The sequence below is a fragment of the Ammospiza nelsoni genome, chromosome 3 (assembly GCF_027579445.1).
Source record: "Ammospiza nelsoni isolate bAmmNel1 chromosome 3, bAmmNel1.pri, whole genome shotgun sequence".
Lineage (NCBI taxonomy): Eukaryota > Metazoa > Chordata > Aves > Passeriformes > Passerellidae > Ammospiza > Ammospiza nelsoni.
In genome coordinates this window covers 53,386,540-53,412,218 of record NC_080635.1, presented here as the reverse complement: position 1 = coordinate 53,412,218, position 25,679 = coordinate 53,386,540, and the positions used below count along the sequence as shown (strand labels likewise).

The window sequence follows — 25,679 nt, the reverse complement described above, 5'->3', positions numbered from 1 at the left end:
TCAAGATACAGCTTGACAAGGCCCTGGGTAATGCTATTAAAGGACCTGCATTCAGCAAGAGTCTCAGCTAGTTGATCATTGCAGGTCTCCTGCCACTTCAGTAATTCTGCAGTTCTGTATTTCCTTGTGTTCTCAGCTGTCTTCTGTGCAGTGAGCCGTCATCCCTACCAGCTGTCCCTGGTCTTCTCAGTATTGTACTGCTTGTGCTGTGCCAGATCCTGTGATACTTGCTTATGTTAGTGGGATAGACATTTGTCTTCTCACTTGGAGAAGTGTCAGTGGCCTGGAGGCAGTGCCAGTGCTGAGGGAACTCTCCAGGTTCCAGCTGGTGGGTGTTTGTAACAGCCTGGTAGTGCCTCCGTAAAACATCAGTGCACAGAGAATGCTAAAGAATGACATGGCAAATCTCTTCAGGTGTGAATTGACTTCAGAGCTTTATGTCTGTCTGTATATAAATAAATATTTCAGGGCCAGCCTGTGAGCTTCGTACTAGCATATAATAACAAGCAACAAACACTAGGGTGTGTGTGAGGGATAATATCTACCAGACTGTGTTCCAGTTAAGGAAATTGGATATAACCAAACTGTTTATGGGGGAAAAGAGAAGGAGATGAGGAGCATTTAGACTTGTGGAGATGGTGCCAGGTGGTTTCAGCACCAGGTCTCTGGCTCTTACTGTTTAGCAATAGATGTGAAGCCTAACCACCAGTCCTTAAGCTTGACCATGACATTGTCTTTTTGTTGAATACAAAGTCAAATTTTAGCATTAAAAATCTTGTTCCAGGTTACAGGAATAAAGACAAGATGTATAATGAAAAAAAAGTAAAAATTCTACGTAAACTGGAACGAACCCCTTTAAATTCCTTAGAAGAAACCCCACTGCAGTCTAGGGCAAATTGCACAAAGAAAATATCATGGTTGCACAATACAAGGGCTGCTGCAGCTAGACCTCAAACTCCAGCAGCTAAGTCTTCAAGCTTGTGGAAATAAATCAGAAAAGCCAACATTCCAGAGAAGTTTCAGCACAATGAATTTGAGGTAGCAAACATTTCTTCGGTTTAGATGGAGAAGCTAAGGAAAAAAAAGACGTTTATGAAGAGTCTGTCAGCTACTGCGGTTCGGCTGGTCGGGGAAGCAGCAGACTTCCCTTGGAGCTTGTTTTTCTTTTTATCCTTGGATGAGCTGGTGTGCAGTACATTATGCTGCCTGAATGTGGGGTTTGTCACGGTTAGCGCCGGGGCTGCCCCAGGAATGCAGGAAGGCGATGGGCGTGAATGGAGCGTGCAGCGCTCGGTGGGGACCGAGCCCACTCCTCAGGAAACCTGTTGCTGCTCCTCTCAGCCCAGCCGGCCAAAGCCAGGCAGGAAAGGAGGTGGGTCTTTGATCTCTTTGTTGTAGCTGCTCCCTGGGAATTTGCTGAAATCAATGCCCTGTTTTCCTGAAGAAATGAATGGCTATGCCTAACTAGCTTTGTGAAGCACTGGGGAATTCACTGCTTCTGTTTATTGACAGCTGAAAAGGAGCACATGGTCCTGAATGGGTCCTCCTGGGGAAACAAAACAGAGCAGAGTTAGACTTAGTTGAATACAGGAGCATTTGGAAAAGTCTGCCGAAGGAGGATGACATGGTTCCTTACACCCTGAACTAGCATAGCCTGACTTTTTACTAAAATTTCCATTTAAAATAAGGTAAGGTTTGTTTTGATTTCCCATATGTAGTGCGATTATGAAATGTTTGCAGTTCTGTTCTTGAGTGCAAAACCAATGTTTGAGTTGTATTCTGTCATGGGAAATACCTAAGTAACTCTTGTGCTGTTTCTAGCCTCTGTGTGAGTTCATTTGTTCTTTATCTAGTGGTGATTAATGAATATGAAAAGTAATAGAAAATCAGTATTTGGGTCTTCCAGTCAGGTCCTGAACATCAATCATTCATGTACGCTATGATATGTAAGTTTTTGTACCTTTGAAAATCAGCTGAGTTGCATCAGATGATTACTTAACTGGTACAGACTGCTGTGTCAATACTTACACACAGGGCAGTGACTAACAAGAGACCCTGTCTGGCAGACAATCTGAGAATCTCAAAATCCTTTGAAATGTATTTCCAAACCTCTGTTTCCACGTGTGGACTCCGGGCAAGAGGCAGACTGACCACTATTCTTGCTGCTGGCTTTAGGTGTATGTGGGTTTTTTGTAAAGACAGAAAAGAATAGCGAGAGGAGGATGATGATGAAGAAGCAGTATTTTCATTGTGCAAGCTCAGAACAGTTTATTAGACCAAGAGCATTTGGTGTGTAATTCATATGTAAATTTTCTACTGAAAACAAGAGAACCAATTGCCAGAGTTTCTACATTAGTTTCTGTAGTGAGTGAAGGAAAAGATTTCTGGGCTCATGCAGCTACAACTTCCAGGTGTGGCCCAATTATGATAGCAGGAAAAACCTTAAGTAATGTCACTTCTTCCTTTGTTATTTTAAGTGTGAGGGCAAGCTCAGAGCAGAGTAATTGCTGCCATGCAGCCTTGTTCTTACATGGCAGTAGGAATTGCTGGGGTTTTATTGCAAACCCCATTAAAAGTGTCTGTGCATGGGTGCAGTAGTTTGAAAACTCTCAAGTTGTCCCCTCATTTTGAGAGAAATGCTTGGGAAGTTTCATGTTTTGTTGGAATAATTTGTGTTCCTCAGTCTGGCATTTTTTTCTCCAAGTGATTTTGAGCTAGTATTCTTAACTAGTTTTGTTGCATTTTGTGCTTTTCCCAGCAGATAGCTTGTCTGTTTTTCTTGGAAGAGTTTGGGCTCCATATGCAAACATGCTTCCTTTAGATTACTTTGTGATCCTTAAAATGAAAATACATTGCTTAACTGTAGAGCATCAACATGTTTGCTTGTAGCTTCTACTGTTAAGTTTCCAAGATTTTCAGAGAGAAAAAGCAAAAAAAAAAAAAAAGCATATGCATTTATAATTTTGACTAAGATGTGGAAACACTGAACTCAAGCAGGCACATATCAAAGTTTGTAGGCTCTGTTGTCATTATTGTTATCCAAATGTGTCAAGACTGTTTTTTGACCTCACTTAAGTGTATTTATGCATGATAGGCATTGGAAGCCATTAAAATGTAAAGCTAAAGCTAATATAAAGTTAACATTTAAGTTGGACATGAGATATATTTGTAGGTCCTTTTAGTGCTGTAATCTAGATGTGTTATGAAAACATTGACCAGTGAGGGCTCCTGGGTACTTGTGGAGTGGTGCAAATAGAAAGGAATTGCAGTTGCGGAAAGCGCAGTTGATCGGGGCTTTTTTAGTTGGTGTAATGGGGAAGCAAGTGGGTGATTCATGTGTGACACGGAAGGTGGCACTTGTTCCCTGTTCCCTGGGCGATAAGACAAGGCAGAGTGTGTTGTTTGACTTACTGGACTGGAAGGTGCTTAGGAAGATGTGAGTGGGGAGGTGCGTAGGGATGTTCTGGCAGGACAGTTGTCCCTTCGCCTCTTCTAACATCTTTATAAAATATGAAATTGTTTTTACCTGTTGGCAGAGTTGAAGGGAAAGAAGTATAAAATGTTGGATTTCTAACCAACAAATAAAATATACCAAATACAAGGTGAGATATGTAATCATACACAGCTTTAAGTAAATATGTATGTTAAATAACCAGAGTTATGTAAATACGTATCTGAGGAATGGTGCATTTCTCCCAAGGTGATGCCTTTAACATCTGTTCATCTTGTTCTTTGAGCTAGGAAAGTATGAAAACAGGAACAAATTCTTTGCAACTTTGCATTGCAAGATTGTTTCTTAGATTCACGTAAGAATTTATTTGTGTGTGTGCGTGTAACTTTTGCAAATTTTTTTTTTAAAACTACAGATTAATCAGAAATCTATAAAAAGTGAATTTTATTTGATCTCAAACTAAGATGACTCTCAGTAGAATAAATACAGCTGTATGGAGATACTTTATAATCTGAGTGGAGAGCTTAATCTATAGAAAAAATCTGCAATTTTTTTAAACCCACAAATTTTTGCAACTCTTACGCAATTCTCTTATAGTAATATATAATCATCTACTTTGTATTTCTGTGTCTTACAGGGCTGTTCTTGTGCCTCAGGAGAATAGTTATTGTAAGGAAAATGTACTACACTGCTGTCTAATTTGTTGCTGCCAATCTTATCAGCCTTTTTTAATCGATCTGTTAAAGAAGTGCAGGTAGAGATAATTTCTTTATTACAATATCAGTCAAGACATTAGCTAATTATCATATGGTTCCCTGTAAAAATATTTTTTGTAGGAATAAAATAAATGTTGGATCTTAGGAAAAAGAAAATGAGTGAATGGAAACACAGACATGATACTTGCACATGTGAGTATTTTTTCACAGAGATAAATTTTTGTCTCTGTTCAGCAGCAGAGCTTCTCAATGTCTATGTGTTTTTTTTTAAAGAAATCACTTCATGCCTTAAAAGAGGAAAATAATTTAACAGGGTCATAAAGGCTAAGGATGAGAGTCTCCTACCCATGTTGTTCCCATCGAGGCTGGGAATCAAGCATGCTTTTCCTGTTGGAAATGAAGTAAGGAATAACAGAAGTTGTCTGTTATGAAGGAGATGCATAGTAAGAACTAAAGCTGTTCTGCTAAGCTGTTAATGACCCTTCATTTACAAAAGCCAATTCTTTTAAAAGATGACTCCTTCATTTTGGTATTTTAGATATATACTTTAGGGTTCATTGAGAAGAAAAAAAAAACAACTTTTTTTCTCTTGGGTGAGTGGGAATATCAGCAGGAAGTTTGGATGGCTCACTGAGGAAGTTAACTAATTTTCCAGTTTTAATAATAGCTTCTACTGAATGTAATATGGACTGGAGTATTCTTTTAGGACTCCAAGGTCTCAGCCCTGATCAGTCCTAAGTGTCTATGTGTTCACTTCTCCACATGGACTTCTTTCTTCCATAATGTGGCTACTTGCACATCACTGGAGCCATGTGCACAGACTAATTCCTGCAGAAGTGGGTCCTGGGGTGCCAGCACTGCACTTTGATTCCCAGTAGCTGTACTTGCTTCATGTTGTTGTATGCGCCTCTAAAGACATCAGCTTCTGCAGCCACGGGATGAATGTGGTATCTCTACACTCTGCATGCCATGCTTCCTCTTTGCATTCTACAGTAAACTCATGTTACCTGCTCCAAAGTGGAAATATGTCCCAGCTGCTAATGTCTTTGCTGGTAAGGTTCCCTCAAGTCCATGTTGAAAGTCACCAATGGAAAATAAAGAATTGATTTGGGCTGGTTTCCTTATGAGGCGTAGCTTTATTTCACCAAGTTTTCCACCAGTCTCTTCAATGCAACATCTGGATTTGCTGGCCACTGACAACCAAGTTCAATGAAGGAGCAAGACACCCAGTCTGGGGTTCCCTTTTAAGGGAATGTTGCAAGGCTTGGAAATATTTCAACTAATCGAAACTAAGCTTTAGTTATTACAAGTGCTGCACTTCCTTTATCAGAGTTCAAACTGTGGTGTTGACCTGCCATCAATAAACCTGCTGACAGTATTAGTGCACTTAATGTGGTGTGTGTGTGGCTGTGTGCATGTGTATTTATACATATATGCATTTAGGAAGATCTATTATATGAGGTTTTTTCTGCTATTACAAAGGTGGACGATTCTGGTGTCTGTGTTAAACTGTGTTAAACAGTAGCATTCACATTTTCCACTAAAACACCTCACACTAAAATAAATCAACTGTCCTGCCAAAAAATCTCTCCAAAAGGAAAGTGCTTGAGATAGATAAAGTGCTTCTGCTGTGGTAGGTAGAATTTGTGGTGTGAGAGATGCAGTTTAGGGGGTCCAACATGCAGCCCAGGAGCCACAGGGTGCCTATGATCAGTTTGAACATGACTCTCCTGGTGGCTGTCTCTGTTTCTGTGACAGGGGGATTTTAGTCTTGCCATCTACAGTACAGAAGCAGGGCAGTTTGGACAGTGCCAGTGAAGACCTAAAGCAAGCAGAAGGTGTCACAGACAAGGAGCCACAGCCTTGCACCAGGTTGTACTGCTGCTGGCTGCTGGGGAAGAGTTGCAGAGTGCAACAGAAAAGCTTCCCTCTCAGAGAGCTTTTTGCTGGGCATTTAATAGGACCATGCTATGCTGACTCAGGTTCTTTCTCATAAAAAGTAGTAGTTGTTTCTGTGAATTTGCTGTTAACCTCCTTCCCTGTTTCTGGATCGAATTTTATATGACTTCATGCCAAGACAGTGGAGGGAGAGGGAGAGAAGGAAAAAAAACGCTGGAAAATCCAACTGCATTTTTCAATATGATTGTTTGAAATGTGCTCAGCTTTCAGCAGAAAGAGAAGTCTCTTTGTTTGCACTGATTAGAAGCTATTACATGTAAACTACGGGAGGTGACTTCACTTGAACTGTGCTCATTTATGTGTATGGGTTCTGATAACAACCAAACCCCATGTGGTGTACTGGAAATGGGACACCTAAGTTTTATCCCAAGAATAACTAGAAAATGATTATTTTTTAAATTAGCTTTCAATCAATCAATGCATTATTTGACCTCAGGTCATTTTTAGATGAATGAACATACCAAGAGCTTTGGTAAACAAGTTGATCAGACTACAGTGAAGTTTGCACCTACATACTTTCCCTCCTGTTTGGTTTGTTAGGGCTTTTTTTCTCCTTTAGTTTTGCAGGAAAGACGTGTTAAGTTACTGTCTTTTCAGGTGTTCAGGCAGTGAAGGTAACTTTTTTCTGTGGAGTTTGTAAGATGCAGCAGAGCACAGGTGTGCTTTTGCTGCACAGCCTTCATGGGAACATGCCAGAACTGCTGAATTCCATAGCCCAGCTGTGCTCCTTGAGGTTTCTCTATCTGTTTTGCTCCTCAGATTTGCTAGACAAAATGAGCACAGTAGAAAGCCTCATTGGGATTGGTGTAAGACTGACTTTTTACTGAAAGCTGTTTAAATTCCTCTGGGCTATGCCTGTTGTAGTACTTCACGCCCACCAGGTGAAAGACTTACTGTTCCCAGATGAGCTTGATTATCGTCGCGATTGCTCCCTATTAGGGACGAATAATGAATCATAGTGTTTGTTATCTTGTATGTGTTTGTATAACAAATTGTTCTGCAGCTTGGAGGAATTTACATATTGGAACTTGTGCCAGAAAAATGGACATGTGCTTTGTGTGAGGTTTCTTTACAGTCAGATAAGTGCTGAGCCACTCTTCTAGAGGCATTCTTCCATAAGAGCAGCTGGTCAGGATCATAGTGCTGTGAGGAAGGAGCAGGTGCCTTGACAGATGATCTCCCACTGCTGAAAACCCAAGGGTGTAACTCTTCTTCCAAATCTTCATTCTTCTTGGGAGCAAAGGCAAGCACAGGGAGGATGGAGGTGAGGTGAGGGAAGGTGTCACAGCACATCAGAGGCTGGGTCAGGGTTCTTGAGGGGCAGGTTCACCTGCAGTGCTGGGTTTTAGGGAATCAGCCTGACTTGCAGGTCTGACTGAATGTATGGGGTGGGGTGGCAGTAAGGCATGTTTGCTGTTCTCTTTCTCTGTTTCTGTCTCCAAATATAGTAACTCCTTTTTAAAGTTTTACATTTTAGTAGAGTGAGGTCATGTTCCCATGACTATCTTTAATGTTCAGAGTGATTTCTGGGATGTTTGCAAACCACCTACTGTTCTCCTTCCCAGGGAGGGGGCCCCAAGAGCAGTAGGCATTTACGTGCAGGGTGCCACTAATGCCTGAGCAGGACCAGGACTCCTCCTCACCCTTCACCTTTGTCTCAGGAGCTCCCATCCTCTCACCAGAAACCCTTGGCATGGCAGCACAAGGCCTTGCTAAGGGGCCAGTATTGCCCCAGCAGCGTGTCCAGAGGTTCTGTGCTGGTGGTGCCACCAGGTAGGGGCTGCAAGGCTTCAGGGTTTCTGTGTGTCAACGACAGAGGAACTCTGCTTGAAATCTAAAGTTTCCTCTCAAGCACACAGGAGTAAAAATCTGCCTCCTTTTTTTTTTTTTTTTTTTCATTTTCTTGTCAGGATGGTGTTATTTTTGGGTGCCAGGTTATGGAAAACACTGCACCTGCTTCCCAAATAATACAGTGTCATGCACAGAAGTGCAAGTCTTTATTCAGGTGAATGATTATGATTGCAAAGTCAGCCTGTAGTGGGCTTTCTTGATTTATGTATTTTTTCTTTTTTTCCATGCAGAGCTGAGCAGTTGTACATCTCTGCTAATACAAGGTTTTGGTGTATGACATAGAAAAGAGATGAAAAGGAGACATTGAGGAAATGTTCACCTGTTTTGATGCTGGATTAGGGAGCAGTTTTTCCAGTTAACAAGTAAAGATCATTCTGTCGACAATTTAGCATAATAAAATATCAGAAGTTAATGGGATTTGAATACAATTATTCTGAATTCTGGTAATTATGACAAGTTCTATTTTGCTTCAATATAAATAGAATCAATTATTAATCAGTTAAAAGCTTTGTTTTGCACATCCAACTTAGGCTATAAGGCTTCTTTCATAAACTTTTTTTCAGAGAAAATGTGTGTCAGTGGTCCACAATAATGGGAAAATAACTGTTTGCTAATTGAGTACTTTGAATTTTTTGCCAAATAAATTGTGGAACAAGGATTTCAAGTTTTCCAGCACAGAGTGCTGAGAACAGACCTCAGGCTAGAAACCCTCGTGCACCTTTGGCTAAGAGAACCAAGACTGGCCTGTGCAATGTACTTCAGAAAATATCCAGGAGGTGTTTTTGCAGCGTTCCTCTCTGTGAAGGCTGAACAAGGCTAACGGAGCGCTACAGTTTTACTCTGGAATAAATTACTGTTGTTTGCTATGCAAATCTTATGATTGTAATTAGGCTAGGATTTCAACTGCTTGTGTACACTGATCTTTGTTCCCTCTGCGCATGGGAGCTAATTCTAATGCTGCAAAACAGCACAGCACATGCCAAGGTCTGCTCAGCCTCTGATCATTTCTCACAGGGTGCATTTGCTCCAAGGGGACAACTGAAAAGAAATTATTTACCTCTGCCTTCACAGGGTACGTAATTGCACCGCAAGCATCTTGTGGGCCGCTGAAATGTTCAGGTACTGTAGAGTCTCACTTGAAAGCAGGGGTGGGAGAAAAGGCAGGGAGGAGGTCCTGATAGGCATCTAGTTTTTAGCAAACTGGGTTTAAGAAGCGACGTTCTGCTGCTGAGTGGCTGAGGCTCGGGTGGCATGTGTGAGCTGTCAGGACAGTGATTGCAGTTCCTGGCATGGCTATGTATAGCTCCCGTTATCTGTGCAGCGGGGCTCTGTGGAACCACAGCCCGTGGCTGCTCGCCCACACTAATGAGCTCTCCCCGAGGCCGGGCTTGTGCCTCTGGGGGTGGGTGGCACAGTGCTCCAGCCCTGCTGCTGTTTTGGAAACCAGTTTGTTGACTGTGCTCAAGTCCAGCTTGCCCAAGCTGCCGTGCCAGCTTGGCTACTGTTGGCTGCAGGAGCTTGTCCCAGCGCAGCGTGGCGGCCCCAGAGCTGTGTGGAGGACGAGGCAGGCTGGTAGCTGGGGCTGCAGCAAAGGAGAAGGGTCACCTAGACCTGGACTGGGGCGAAGCACCAGCATGGTGAGGCCGGTACAGGTGAGCCACACTCACAGCCACCAGTGTCCAGCCAGCTCATGGGGTGGGAGCGCATCCTGCGGGCAGCGGGTCGCAGTTTTGTGATGGCCCAAAGAGCAGGGGAAAGCCAGGGGGTGGCTGCTGCCAACCATGCCTCCCAATATGTGGGAGAAGTGGGAGCAGAGGCATTCAGGTGCAGGGGTACCAGCTGGAGACGCTCGGGAGGTGTACCCACCCTTCCCTTAGCCCCTCCATGGTTTGTCTGTGTGATTGAGGTGGTGGCTGTGCTCCTGCAACCTGGTCAGAGCCTGCACCTGCTCCAGGGTTGGGCTCTTCTGTATACCTGCCTCCCCTCTGCTGCAGGATGTCCAGCAAAATAAAAATCTTAACTGCAAGATCTATTAGCTTGTGCAGTTTTATATACAGATAGATAAAAAGGCATTATTTGGAGTTTTTTCAGAATCATTGAGAGGACAGAGGAAGAATGAAGAAGTACCCTCTAGGGGACAATATAGCATTGTTTTTCTAAGGATGTAGTAAATGACACGGTCTGGTTTTTAACAGCTTGTAACTCCTGTAAATCTTGTTTATTTCTTTTTGTTGCCTACTCATCTAAATCACAACAAAGCAAAAGAATAGTGGCAGTTTTACTTTACTTTACTTGCATGTTTGCACATGACCTCGAATCCATTAATTTTATTTGTGTAAATACAATTTAAGGGAGCAAGGAAACTGAAAAATGTCGAGGTACTAACGTGCCTAGCAAAAAGCAGAAGAAATATTCTTTGCAGAAAGTAATTTTTCTGACCAAGTGTTTTTCATTTCTAGTGCTAGTACAACAAAGTGTATGTTGTTTCTATAGCTGGATGAACCCTATTTCAGAACAGGTTTGAGTGTGTTCTGAAGCTATTGTTGAAAAAATATATTTTACTTAATTAGCCAAGTTAAAAAGTGGCATAAAATCTGTGTGAGCTTTACAAACTCTGTGCTGTGGCTCTATGTACATTCCTTTGTCAATGGCATCTGTAATTTAGCATTGAAACATAAAGGATCGTTACTTGGCCTGTAATTGTCTCTGAGAAGGAATGTGAACTTGACAGTTTTGCACTGTTAGTTTGGGGGAGAGAAATTACAAAGATCTCAGTTTCCTTCAGTAGCTCTTAAAGTTATTCTATTTGCAGTGTTCTAATCCTGTTTTTCTGGTACACCTGGCAATTTTTAGAATACAGTAAATTTGCACTCAGGGTACTAAGATGTTGGTATGGTGTCAGAAATGCTGTGTAGTGAATGTAAATCCTGTATGCCTGTTATTTAATAACTTAAGTCATTCTAGATATCTTCATGACCTGTATACATAGAAAACCTTACAACAAGTGTTGTACAGCTCTGGATTTTTCACAGAATTGCTGAATATTCTGAGTTGGAAGGGACCCACAAGTGTGATCAAGTCAAACTCTTAGGTGTACAGGGACTGAATGCACAGCCTTGGTGTTGTTGGCACCATGCTCTAACCAACTGAGCTAATCTCATGTTTCAAGGTGCTGGGCAGCTGTGCCAGGTCAGAATCCCAGGCCATGCTGGCTATTGAGGTGCTTAATAGGGCTTCCAGCTCTGCAGGGAGTTTGGTGCAGGGCTGGCTGATGTTTTTGTGCTGCTGCTGCTCAGGTGTGCTGTGGGGCTGCTCAGCGTGGAGACCCTTGCTCAACACCCGGTTAGATGCAAAGCGGTTCCTGAATTTAGAGAAGCGCCTCTCTACTACCCATGTGTGAATCATTTCAGACCTTATGTCCTGGATCAGGAGGACCAAGGTGGGTTAGCTGATGGAGAATTTGGAAGCTGATTCAAGGGATGTCCTTTTCCCGCTGCTTTCCCTTTCCAGCTTTCCTGGGAGCTGCCCACCCTGGAGCCTCGGAGGTGGGCACTGCCTTGGGGCAGCTGGAAGGTTTGCTCAGGAGCTTGCTAGTGATGAATCACAGAGGAATGGCATGGATTGATAAGGTCGTGTACTTATGATTAGACACATCCTTCCTCCAACAGCGGTTCTTTGTCTCCATTTTGCTTTTGGTAATGTGTTTCGGCCGTTTGCATACAATGACTCTCCAAGCAGGAGCTATTTGACTTGAGACAAAGTCACTATTATTCCAAGCAAGCTCAGGAAGCCCTCATAATTTTGTTGCTCTCAGAAGGGTGAATTTATTTAAAAGCCAATTAAGTTAAATCACCAAGGAAATATTTTTATTTTCTTGCAGCCTTGCAGCTGTAAAGGGCTTTTGGGTACATAAACAAATGTATAACAATAAAAATATACCTGGCAGCTACATTGTTGGGCTTTTTGTGCATTTTAAGTGATGGCTGTAGGGGGCATGTTCTTTATCTGTAGCACTAGCAAAAATAAGTAATTTGATTAATTTTGAGCTATTCACAGTGCAGGTGGGTAGCCTGGAAGGCACGGAAGAAGAAATTATTGAAATTATTATTCCACATTAGTCCACAAATTATTGAAATTATTATTGAAATTATTATTGAAATTATTATTCCACATTAGTCCACAAATTATTGAAAAATACTGACTATTGTAGTGCTTACAGCCTGCCCAACACACAAGTCTATCTATGTCCTCAGCTGGAGTTGATGGAGAGCCCAAAGCAGTAGGTAGGAACACTTTAGGCTTATCTGGGGAGATTTTGGACTAGACTCTCAAGATGCATGATTTAGTCAAGTGCCTGCTTGTGTTTACAAACAGAAACCTTTTTGGGGTACCCTGAATATGACATTTCTGGTGCTGCTGTCCTTTTTCAAAGACCATCTCTGCTGTCTCCCCCGGCAGTGTCTCCTGAGCCCTTTATGCCCCTTGGTTATGATCCCCTGCCTGTGATGAAGCCTCACCTCTCCTGCTGCAGTGTTCCCTTGGGCTCTGCTGGCTGTTCTGGCTCCCCTCCTCTGCTCTGTATTGTCACTTACTGAATAGACTCGCTCAGCAGAGTTTTCAGAAGGAAAACAAAATGAGGTAGTCATGGATGACCAATATCAGCTTTTCTTTTTAACTCAGTCGTAAAGCATTGTTGGCTCACTGGTTTGGCTTCTACTGTCTATAAAAAGGTTTTGTGCAACAAGTCCCCTTTTTCCCATCGCTCTGTGTGACACCAGTGCTGAGATGACCTTCTGCTGGAAAGTCTCATTGCTCAGTTTTGTCACTGCTCTGTATGAGTTTCCCTGGCAACCAGTTTGAGCTGCACTGAACCAAAATATCTCACTGTGCTGGGGGAAAGTCAGTTTGCAGACATGTATTTCTCTTTAACGGGTTCTCTGGATGGTCCATGTGTTCAGCCTGCAGATGTCATTATTGGGACCAACAGCTGGGAGATGCAGTGTGCCCCTTTTCCTTCCTTCCACAGGCAGAGCAGCCTATGAGGAGGCTGCCCTTGCATGATTGTCAACTGAGCTGTGGCTGTAGGACCCATCATACTCATTTCTCATGGTACCCTGAGGGTCTCATCTTCTGCTGAGAATGGTCTGTGCAGCAGACACAAAGTCTTTCTTGCATTCCTTGGATCTCTGCAAATTTCAGAATTTTTTAGTCACAGAATGGGTAAGGTTGGAAGGGACCACCAGCCTTACCTAGGTTATTACTAACAACTTTGTCCACATTTCTGTATAAATACATTCATCTTTACAGCTGGGCAGGCACTGAAGTCCAGTTTTGCTCCCATCCTAGTCTCTAAAGGCACCTGAATGAGAATGTGTATAAATCTTTGGAGGTTGAGACACACCAGTATGCTCAGGAGAGAATGCACAAACTGGAGGTGTTATTTTAAACCTTCCCTGTTTAGTTTTGATTTGCAGATAATCTTTTCACTACCTAATGTAGAAGACTGATGTGAAGAAAAGCATTCGTAATTCCAGATGTGTTCTCAAGATGACAAAATTAGAAGAGACAGAATTGGAAAGCAGTTGGTCATTTTTAGTAACAGGTTCCCTTTTCTGGATTTGTAGGGTGTGAGGATTGCGGTAAAAGCCTTATAGGAGAATGCAAACTCCACGGACCACTCATCAGGGCTAAAGATAGGGTCATTCCCAGCCGGGCCCGCCTCACCCTACCTCACTACCTCACTCTGCGAGTCTTGGAGCTGAGAGCTGGAAACCAGCAGAGTAAGTACTTTAGCTCTTTTTCCCACATTTGAGAAAAAAGGAGACAAAGACACTGGCCTGTTTTCATGAGTAACTCAAGGCATAATGATTGGGCATTTGCGTTATGAAGACTGTTTTCAGCTGAGCACAGCTAAAGCTCACAGTCAGCCACTGTTTTTTGTGACTGGTTTCTGGTAACAGACACATCAACTGATGGCAGGACATTAGCCAGAGCTGGTGTGATATTTAGCTGTGAACAACCAGTTAGCTCTGTTCAGTCAATCCAAGTTTAATGAATGTTGAATTTGTGTTTAATAATAACAACCATGCACTACTACTTTTTTTTTCTCTTTTCCCCAAGCATGCAAAACAGGAAAGAGTATTCAATGAAAGGTCAGAAACAAAATGGTAAATGACATCCCTTATCCACCCCCTGCAAACTCCAGAGATCACAGGGGGGTAATTTACCTTTTGCAGCATTTTCAGTTCATATTGTGGAAAGACTGTTGTTTCCTTGTGAAAGCAAAGCAGTTTGAATGCCCAAACATGAACAAAGGAACGATGTTCTTAGTGTGCAAATTTTCCACAGCTACCTGTGTATAATTAGTCCTGCCTAGATTGCTTTTCAGACAGAGAATGACAAGATGCCTACACTGTCACTCCATTGATCTGGCAGTGGAATAACCAGAATGATTAAGAAGGCTAATACTGTGTTTTTATAGATTCTTTCCACTCTTATTGGGAGAGAACAACCTCCCAAATTATGCCAAAAGGCAGAGAACTACGACAACATGGGTTTGTAGATTGAGAAGTATCAACACGTTTGTGTTGCATACTCAGTTTAACATCCTGTCATGGATTTTTGGTACTTTTTTATTCAATGTAGTTCCCATTAAAAAAAATCAGTACCTATTTACATCCTTTTTAGATTCTTCACCTTAGAATTATTTAGTGGGCTTATTTGTCTAGAAAAAGAATCCATGTGTTCTGCACTATTTTGTCTCTGTTTTCACAACTGTAAGCATACAAGAAATAATTTGTGATGTCTGTACTAATATTAGACTGCTCTTTGTTTTCTTCACAGTCCTTGGTGTATTTGCAAAGAAAGTAATACAGAAGAGAACACAATTTGGCCCTTATGTTGGTCAACTGTCCACAAAACTGACCTGCTATGATGAGAGCAGACTAGTCCTGCAGGTAAAAACCCACTGCCTTTCTATGGAGTGCATGTGTCTTTAGCAGCTCATACTTATTTAGGTATTTTAATCAGTCGATTTGCCATCTGATCTAGTTCATTATTTGTACTTTTGATGTGTAAGTATGAGTGTAAATCACATTATTAGGCAGTACAGAATAACCTGAAGTACCCAAGTGTTCCTGTATACTGTGTTTTCTAGAAGTTTGGTTTCCTGCTTTCTAGTTTTACCATTTCTAGGGTGTTAAGCCTATCAGTCTGATAGCTCTTGATAAGCTTTTCAGGGAGCATGGCTACTGAACTTTCTTCCCAGGTAACACAAAAGGATTTGTGCTTTGCACCATACCACTGGGAGATTTGAGTTTGTGCACTGACTTAGTGAGAGTGACAGAAATATGCACTGAGACACTGGCTTAGTAGGGAGAAACACTTCTTAATTATTATAAATGCTATTGTTATTAATTAGTAATAATTGTTAATTTATATGTAGACTTTATTGCACAGTGCACTACCTCAGTTTGTTTAATCAGATTGTTATTTAGGGCTGGTACCTTCTGTTGCTGCACACATAGGTACTGTTGCACCTGGACCATGACACTATTACTTGTACTTTATCCAGCAAAAATCATGGCCTCTCAGGACTAGCCCAGCTTAGACAAATGTACATGGACATCCTTTCCCACAGGAATTCCTTGGGAGTTGGTTGATTGCGGTCCTCTGGGCCCCAGTCTTTGCATTTTGCTGTCAAGGTCGTGGCTGAGCACAACTCTGTGTCATACAATGAACCCATGGTCAAGCCACAGCCTGTGTCAGGACTTCCCAACAGATCATGGCTCTTCCAGAGTTTGCAGTTCCTATCAGGCCCTCTCACCCTCGAACAGAGAAGCACCAGCAGCAGCTGTCCTGTGACACACTCTGTGTCTTCATTTGAGCTTTCTCCAGAGGCCTGGGGCTGGAAAACGCTGTGTTGTGAGGAAATACTTCTGAACTTTAGTTTGAGAGCTTCAAAGCAGTAATAACTTCAGTAGTTGCTGTAAACTTGATTTGCACATGGAAATCATGGGAATTATCTGCCAGGAAAATAATGCTGTCCTTCTATGGGATTTTCATAGCATGTGAACACCAGAAAAGGTTTGTTCTTCTCTATTACTAAATATCTTCAGTCTTTTGATTAGACACCGAAAATGTACTTCTCTAACAATGGATGGATGAGCTAAGCACCCAGTTCCTTCCTTTTCACCAAGCCATTGTAAACCACACCCTATCCTCTATCAGTCAGCACCATTTGCTTAAAAGTATACAGTGATAAGCACAGCTCTGGCTGATGAATGGACTGTTTCTTCAGAAGAGGAGATTAGAGTCCCAGATTTCCTACATGACAGCAGTAGCTGCCTTGACTTCTCCCTAGCATGAGTATGTGACCAAACTTGTCCAACAGGCAGGTGCTTTCATCGGAAACATGATGAAGTTAGATAAAATAGTTCCCAGAAGCAATGAAAATGCAACTTTTTTTTTGCAGTTACTTGCTCAGTTATGTGGTTAGTAGAACAAATACAAACTGTGCTGATATCAGTTATGCAGCTTTGTCTGTCCATGTTTGAGACATTTTTGCAGAAAAGCAATAGTCTTGTTTGAGGTCGGTAGTTTTTGCCTCATAGGGGCGTTCTCTTGGAGGGGAATCTAGGAAGAATGAAGTAAAGGAAAAAGAAAAAGATCATTCTGGCACAATTGTTCATTTGTATTTACTTTTGCATTGTTAAGAGGAAAAAGAGAAGACTGTTAAAATGCCATTATGTTATATGTTACCTCTCTGGACTTATTAACACAAGCTATACAATTGTTCCATGCAAAATGTGGTAGCACTGAGGCTTGAGATTATCGAGTGCTCAGGAAGTAGATTAAGGCATAAATCTTATCTTTCTGCCTGCCTGCACTTAGTTCTTAATATTATCTTTATATAACATAAAAATGATGAACTATAAATGGAAAATACATACAAAGGCCTACAGTTATTTTAGTAGCAGGGTGCTCAGCAGGTATTCTTTCTTCACTTTCTTTTGCACTCAGTGTTCATTAAGAGTGATCTATTTCAAAACAACCATGATTTCAAGGGACATATGACCAAGACAAGATAGATAACTGATTGCAAATTAAAGAAAACTAATGTGTCTTTATACAGGACTTGGTTTTATCATATTAGTCCTGTTCCCCCCACTTTGTTTCAGGTGTTGAAAGATGGAGGGAAGTACTTTCTGGACACTCCCAATGAGGACTGTGGAAACTGGATGATGTTTGTCCGGCTAGCCCGGAACCAAGAAGAACAGACTCTTGTGGCTTATCAGCACTGTGGAGAAGTCTACTTCACAACAGTCAAGGTAGTTAAACCTACACTGCTCCACCTGTCATCCAAAAGGAAATTTATAGACAAAGGTTCTGAAGGACTAACTCTTTTACAATGACAGATTGATTCTATTCTGCTAACTGGATCATTACTTACATACCACCTTTAATGTCATTTGATCTGTAGTAAAGCAAGCAGTATATGGGGTTTGTCAGGAAAAGGTGTTGTGTACTTGCTGCTGTGGGTAGTGAAGAAACTGAGCTCTGAGGGAAGATAAAAAGCATTCCTGCTGATAATGTTTAAACTAAATGCTCTTTAACGCCAGGAAGGTGTATATAGTGGGATTATTTGGCATTATTACATTCTGCAGTACTTCATTCTGGAAATAACAAAAAAATTCCTTTCTCTATTACATTTCTGGACACATATAGTTTTCTGAGCACATTGCCCTGTGCTCAGGAACAAGGTGTTGAGTGAGTCTTCATGTACAATTTTCCTTGCTCATTAAATCTGAAGACTTAACTGCAAAACTTAGACTACTGCAATGTTGCCATGAAATGATCAGTTTATGTAAGAGATTCTGAACTGCATCTTTGTTTGAAAAGAGAGAACAAGGTACTCTATGTTTATAAATGAGACTAGAACATACAGTCTTGGTTTTTATTGTTTTGGCCATTTTCTTAGGCAGAGTTGGTTTCAATCAGAAGTAACTCTTTTGCACACTTGGGAGAAAGAAATCTATCTGTTGAACATAATGCTTGTATATCATTGTGAGCAACATAAAAATTAAAAAAGAAAATAATATTAGTGAAAAGTAGTTACTATGAATTAAAATCCAGTGTTTCAGTTTCATATCCAAGATTGGCACATATTTCTGTGGCATAGTAGTATTTACATTTTTTATTCCATTTTTGTTTCTCCACCTGCACAGTGAGAAAAATATTTACTGTATAGTGGTGATGAGAGAATAACATTTCATACCTTGAAGTCTTTTATAACAGTATGGAGCATAGTTGATTCTAGAATTAATATCAACATAATTATTAAGAAAAAAAAGAAAAATATAAAATAGATATACTACCCTAAGACATATTTAGGTTGTGTTTGATTCTCATGCAGTCCATATTATTTGAGATTTCAGCTTGATTTGAAATGCATTATATGCTTGTAAAATTGACAGGATTACTAATACTATATTTGGGAAGCATGAACTTTTCCAAGAAGTAGTTGTTATAAACTAGTAACTTAAAATTTCCAGAATAATTTAAATTCTATTGAACCAGCTCTCTGCTGACTTCAGCAGAACTCTGCACATTGGCATTAATGAAGAGTTGCCTCCTATACACTGACACAAAGAGTGTCCTAGGATGATGCATGTGGAACCTTTGCTGTGCTGTGGGTCATAGGGCATTATTTGCGTTTTATTTCTCCCAAGTCCTGGTATCGTTCAGGGTGCTGTGGCATCCAGCAGATTTTGTCCTGGTCAGTGAATGCGATGGCCTTGTGCTGCACTTAGGCACACCCTGCTGGTCATGCTGTGAGGCTGGCTTAGGGCTCATTCTGAAGATACTTTCTCAAAACATTTTTAGTAAAGTAGATTAAGATAGGAGTAGGATTGGCTCCTTTCCCCACTATTTTACAAAGAAATGAGGTTTCAGTGACATGAAAGTACAGCTACTAAAGCAGATGTGTAAGTGGCATTCTGACACCGCCATTAGCTTACTTTCTGACCTAATCACTGCAATCCTTGGAAATAAATGCTTTAAAAGATATGGAACTGTGGAGAAATAAAAATAATCCATGATTGCTCTTGGTCTGATCCCAGGAGAGTCTCATGTGTGCACTGCAGTTCTCTTATTGTCACTGGTGGCACAGAGTAAGACTACTTGTAGTGGATTTGCATATTGATATTTAATGTCAGTTTTACTGAGATTAGAGCTTTTGAATTACTTGACTGTTTCACACACTGATGCACTTGCTCTCCCTTCGAAGTCACATTGACCAGCTCTCAGCTTTCCTTTAAGGAAGTGGCTGCTGGTCCAGGAATGCTGGGCAGAAAGCAGTGACAGTGTTATGCTGTGCAGTTTTTTTGTGGGTATCAGTCTCAGCTGTCACAGGCCAAGCTCCCAGACATCCTTAAACATTTGTCTCACAATGCATGATGAGCCTCCTCCTTAATGGCTCTGCCTCGTGTCCTTAATTGAGTGGAGAATTCGGGACAGACCATTTTTATTTAGGCCAGGTATTATCAAAATGTACACCCAACCCACAGGGGTTGTAGTTGGCAGGCGGGTTTGTGCCTGGGAATACAAAATTCAGTTTTCGGCATTAAACCCACAATTAACCCGTCACCTGTCTGCATTCACAATCTACATTGTCTTTTGCCTGCTATGCTTATCCCACACCAATATTACAGAATAAGTGGATTTTATGATGGAATAAGACTCAGCTGCTCTCTTTCTAGGCTAGTTTGCCTTTTTTTTTTTTTTTGGTGGCACGTGTTTATCTTAGTTAAAATAAAACTACAAGTACAGTGGGCAGTTTGGCTCTACCCTTGTTGCAGCAATGATAGTGTTTATTATAGATGAAGAGAATTGTGTACAGGGTCAGGGAGTCATATAAATCATGTTTAGTTCTCTCCTTTGCATTTAAAGAACTAATAGATCTTTAGCCAGTGAGTGTAACCATGCCTCTCCTTTTCTCTCTGCTATATTATTGACTGAAAGTATTTGTCAGAAGAGGTCATAGTCCAGTCCAAGGAGAGATTTGGGCAAGCATGACTGGATGGGAGACTGCAGATTATGGGCTCCTTTAATCCTGTGGGGGAAGGCTTCAGTGGAAGGAGGGCAGAGTTACAGTAAAGCACGCTCACAGCAAGCCAGGCACATCAGAGCCAGCCCGGGGAAGGTGCCAATTTGCCTGGCAGTGCACATATTGATCAGCTCTGCACCCATGCTCAGCCTAACATATCCAGGAGGCATCCAAGATCTTGTGCATTCACAAGGCATTTTTCCTTTGCCTGTACCCTGTAGTTAAGTGTTGTGTCCAGAGGGCTTCCAGACATCAAGGAATGGCCATGGGATATTGCTTGGAAAGACTGATGGATGTCTCAAAATCACAGGCAAATGTATCTCACTGAGCAAAGGTTATGAGCATTGAGGCATCCCTCCTGCTACAGGGCCCCCTGCCTCAAAACTCTGTGCATACACAATTCCACTTTTAGTAACAGAAAATGTCAATCAAGAAAGCAGGCAGTAATGCTCAAAAAGTGCTTGAATCTTGAAACTAAGTTACCAATAATTTAAACAGAGTCAAAAATGCAGTTTGGATAAGGACAAAACACTGCACACCCCTGCCCCTCCTGTTTTTCTTATTGTTTGGTTTAGGAAAATTGACACAAGTAAACATGTGCTGGTTTTTTCCATTCACAGCCAATTGAACCCCACACAGAATTGAAAGTATGGTATGCTGCCGATTATGCCAAATTTATGGAAGCTTCTGCAGTCTTCATTAAAGAAGAATCAGATGTCTCTCCTTTGCCTCCAGTAGCAGTAAGTACCTCTACTCTGCATTGAAGCCATCACTAGACATAGTAAATTATGGTTTATTTACATGTTTTCTTTGTTTGTATAACTCTAGTAATGCAAGTGTAGGCCACAGAGTGCTTTTAGTAATTTTAGCTAAGCAGCTGCCCAGAGAAAAGCTGTTCTTCCTGTCCTGTGTTTGTAATCCAATGGAGCCATCAGATACAGTCAGAAGTAAATGGCACCACTTGATGTGTTGGAAAGACTTAAGATGGGCACTAATTTTTGGATAACCAAGCTGTCAAGCCTCAGAGTTTTTTCACCATTTCTCATTCTTTTGCTCTGACTGATTGGCCAGAGTACCCACTAATTATTTCAGTCTTTCCTGTTCAGTAACCCTTCTCTACTAATTCAAATACCTTCCCTCTGTATCATAGCAGAAATCCTTAAACAGATAGGAGAAGTTTGTTAAGTGTTGAAAACAGGGCTGTGGAAATCAATACTTAATCTAGAAAGAATGTGAAACAAATGAACCAGGAATACAAATGAACCAGGAATTCATGTTCCAAGAAGGCTTGTGAGGTGTTCAGAATATTCCCCAGAAGGAAGGTGAGGGAGAGCCACAGCATCAGGAACAAGTCTTAGCAGAGAGGAGAGCTCAGTTTGGTAGTAAAGAGGGATTGGATACAGCCTCACCATGCTCTCCAGAGCAAGCTAGCCCAAGAGCAAGGGAAAAGAAGGACAGTTTATGAGAAACTTACTTATGAGAAAAACAACTTATGAGAAAAGGTAGATGAAGTTGAGGAGGTACATGGTCATGCATTAATTGGAAGTATATTTCATCAGTGATAGGAGTTTTTCGGTAATTGTTTTTCATCTGAATGTTTATAATGTCAGTATTTAAAGTGAATTCAACTGAATCCAGTAGAGCTCTTATTTCCATGGAAGTAATACTTCCAAATAATACCCTGTCTGGAAAAAAAAAAGCTTTAAGTCACGATAGGCTTGAGATCCCTAAACCTAAGATGTTTCTTATCCAGTTAATGGAAGTCTAATGCCAAATGTCAAGCTAAGTGAGGAAGCCTCTCCTGGAGTCATTGACCATTGCTGTGTGGTAAAACATGGAGTCAGCCCAAGACACAAGGAAATCTGTATGGCTAAACTACATTTTTGTACAGAAACCCATTCCATTTTTGTGTGGCTGGAATAGCAGATAAACTATGTCAGTCCAAGGATAAAAGTACAATTTACAACTGTTTATGAGTAATTTCATAAATGCAACAAATGTAGAGACTTTGAAATTCAGTAAGCACAGATAAACAAAGGTGAAGAACTCAGGACTGTTACAGTAAATGCTAAACAAAAACATATGAACCAGTATTTAGCCAGCCTTACCTTACCTTTGAGTTTTTACTCCTAGACACAATCTATTGCCAGTTGAACAACTAGGTGGTAGCACATGGAAGTAAATACCACCAGAGACAATGATGGGTCTTAGAAAACCACAGGAGAAGTTGAGTGAGAAGAATATGACCCTTCCTTAGAATGTTTAGTAAGAAAGACCTGTCTCTGTTCTCATTGCAGAAAGAGCCTGTAGACTCTTGGATATGCTCCAGCTGTGGAAGCACTTTTGCAACTTTTGCTCTGCTGGAATCTCACCAGTGCATCCATAAGGACCGAGTCCTTCCTGCAAGGTTCAGACCACCAAATAAATTGGGACCTGTAAAAGCAAAGAACAAGCTCAAAGGGAAACTGAGAGGAGCATCATTAGGCAAAAGCATTACTCAATGCTTTGGGACCATTTCCTGTTCCTCTGCTGCAAAGTTCAGCTGTGCCAGCTCAGGAAGCACTTGTGGTGCTCTCGTGAGGTTTATACCTAAATGGAGAAATGGTCGGTCTTCACTGCTGAAGGGAAAAGAAGTGAAGCAGCCAGATAATTTTCCCTGCCGACTCTGTGGGAAGATTTTTGATTCCATTGACAAGCTCACGGTCCACACTTATGTGCACAAAGGGGAGCGTCCCTACAAGTGTTCCCAGCACGGATGCACAAAAGCCTTCATTTCCAAATATAAACTGCTCAGGTACAGCTCTGAAGGCATTCCTTTTCTACTGGGGGTGTGGGGGGGGAAAAAAGACATCTTTTTCCTTTGGGTTGTTCCAGTGACGGTTAATCCCTGAGGTTCAGTTTTTATTTTTACTGTTTTTGGTAGAATTGAAGACTAGTCTCCCTTAATTATGGTGGCTACTCAAAAAGATTATGTTGAGCAGTTTTAAGCTGCTCTGTACTTTATGATTAACACCTTCCTTCCCGCCTATGAAATTTAGGCTTTTACTAATAACCTGAGAAGTAGTGAGAATGCCTTCCTTCAAGAATTCCAGTGTTTTCAAGTTTTGAGGCTGCTAGAGTAAATGTACTAGAATAAATGTGAACACAAATAACTTTTTTTGTGTCCGTGTTTTGTTTCTTTTCCTCTTAGGCACTCGGCCACTCATTCTCCCCAGAAATCTCACCAGTGTGGCTACTGTGAAAAGACCTTTCACAGGAAAGACCATCTAAAGAATCACCTTCAGACTCATGACCCCAACAAGATGGCCTTCAAGTGTGAAGAGTGTGGCAAGAAGTACAATACCAAGTTAGGCTACAAGAGACACTTGGCTCTTCATGCTGCCACCAGCGGGGACCTCACCTGTAGGGTGTGTGCCCAAGAGTTTGGTGGTACCGAGGTTCTGTTGGAGCACCTCAAAAGTCATGCAGGGAAGCCGACTGGCAACATGAAGGAAAAGAAGCATAAGTGTGACCACTGCGAGCGTCACTTCTATACCCGCAAGGATGTGCGACGCCACATGGTGGTTCACACAGGCTGCAAGGACTTCCTGTGCCAGTTCTGTGCCCAGAGGTTCGGGCGGAAGGACCACTTGACACGCCACACTAGGAAGACTCATCCCCAAGAACTGCTGAAGAGCAGGTTGCAGAACGGTGACTCAGTGGGTCTCCTTGACCAACTCTTTTCATACAGACTGAAGGAAGATGCCAGCATGCTGTCCCCTCTTCCTGAAAGGGTCCCTGTGCCAAATGGGATTATGAATAGTTCAGAAACAGAGGAATACAACTGTTCACATCTTCATTCCCAGTCAAGCTTACAAACTGCTCTTCCTCTTGAGTCTTCTCCTCACTTGCAAAGGATGGGCTGTGCAGACAGCCTCCCGGCTGTCCCTCCCGCACCATGTTCAACAGCTGTCCCTGTCAACCTGAACCTTCATCAGCCTAACAAATACGACCTTAGTTCTACCTCATTTGCCGCAGGAGCCCTCAAGAATCTGCCAATAAAAGTGGATGTTAAAGGTTACAATGTGCATCTTCTTGAGGACCTGCCGTTACCAGAACCTCAGTCTCTCCACAAAATCAGTATGGAAGAAGCTTCCTCAGGGCCTGTAGGGGATACTAACAAGTACCCAGTGCACAAAGAGACAGAGGCAGCAGCTGAAACTGCAAGCCTGCCTTTCATGGATCTCACTCATTTGATGGGCTTCTGGCAGCTCCCACCAGGTGACAACCAGAACACTATTGGGGACATCACAATGGCGTTTGGCTCAGAGGAACCATCACACAGGCTGAATGGCCTTGGCCAACAGCAAGGTCTTCAGCTAGCAGCTGGTGGGATGGCCATAAACCAGCTGCACCATCTTCCTCGCTCCTTTCCATCCACTACAAATTCTGTAACATTGCCTCACTTTCACCATGCCTTCAAGTAACCATCATCCTGTGTGGGTTTTTTTCCTTTTTGTTTTTTAAGACTGTGCTTCTTACTTAAATCTGTTAGGACCGGGGTGTTTTTGTTTTGTTTTGAAGAAAAGCTGCCCCAGATGTTTTCAAAGCACGTTATGAACATGGTAGTTAAATTCAGGATGTTAATAAACAAGAAGCTCTATTTTTCATACTGTTAGTTTTTTAGCATATGACAACAGTAGAACTAACATGTTTCCCTCAGCTCCCTCTATATTTTTGTTTCTTTTCATGCAAACAACTGAATAACTATCTTCAGTGACAGCAAAGTATCATAACAGGCACAATAAAACTATGGCTGCTGCAATAGGAGAAATATGGTTAGGGTGATTGGGAAGAGGGGGGAAATCACAAAGAAATCAATTTAATGAGCCATAAATCACAGCAAATTTGTACACATGGCAAATGTAACAAACAATTTATCAACATCAGATAGATTTCTATTAAGCACTTAATTAATGAAATTTATTAATCCTTAATTTAAATCAGAATCATTCCAAGAGTAAATCTTACGTCCTTGTTTCAATGAAGTTTATCACTATTATGTTAAACTAGATTTTGTTTTCCGGCAGTTCAGCTGTGTGCCTTTTTCCTGGGGCTGGAAATAACCACCACTTTTGAATGGCTGTGTAAGAACTGCAGTCTTGGATATATGCAGTTCTCAGAATGAGAAGTGAATTGTCTCAAGTTAGAACAAAACATTAATTTTCATTTAGAGCCGGATCTGTCAAGACATCAGACATTTCTCTTTCTCTCTCTTTCTCTCTCTCTCTCTGTTTCTAGTAAAGCATTTGAGCATTTGCTTAAATTTAAGCTTATGGTAACCCATTGGGTCAACAGCTTGATTAATTCAACACTTAATAAAAAATAATGCATCCTACCTAAGGGGCCTTTATTCACCTTTTGTTGATAAAAATGGCCATTGTTTAGTTGGGGAAATGATTAATAATTGCAACCATCTGAAAATATGGGCTTTCACAGAAATCCAGCCCTGGTGCAGGGGAGCCTGTGCTCAAGTGGTACCCCTATGGAGCCAGGGACAGGTCCATGCACAGAGGGGCTGTGGTGCTGAGCTGACACTGGGCCCTGTTCAAAACCA

General features: G+C 41.5%; 1 protein-coding gene across 2 annotated transcripts in view; it reads left to right on the top strand.

Annotated features, from left to right (window-relative positions):
* Nucleotides 1–25,460, top strand: part of PLAGL1 (PLAG1 like zinc finger 1) — a 42,246-nt gene extending 16,786 nt beyond the window's left edge. Inside the window, exons 1-7 of one of the 2 annotated variants that reach the window (XM_059469613.1) lie at nt 1,554–1,688; nt 13,602–13,757; nt 14,821–14,933; nt 17,157–17,306; nt 20,704–20,823; nt 22,381–22,877; nt 23,274–25,460. In XM_059469613.1, coding sequence (XP_059325596.1) covers nt 17,217–17,306; nt 20,704–20,823; nt 22,381–22,877; nt 23,274–24,549 — 1,983 coding nt within the window. In that variant the 5' untranslated portion in view covers nt 1,554–1,688; nt 13,602–13,757; nt 14,821–14,933; nt 17,157–17,216 and the 3' untranslated portion in view covers nt 24,550–25,460. Of the gene's footprint in view, nt 1–1,553; nt 1,689–13,601; nt 13,758–14,820; nt 14,934–17,156; nt 17,307–20,703; nt 20,824–22,380; nt 22,878–23,273 lie in introns of those variants that run through there. The other variant, XM_059469612.1, reaches the window with a different exon arrangement.
* Nucleotides 25,461–25,679: the final 219 nt, after the last annotated feature.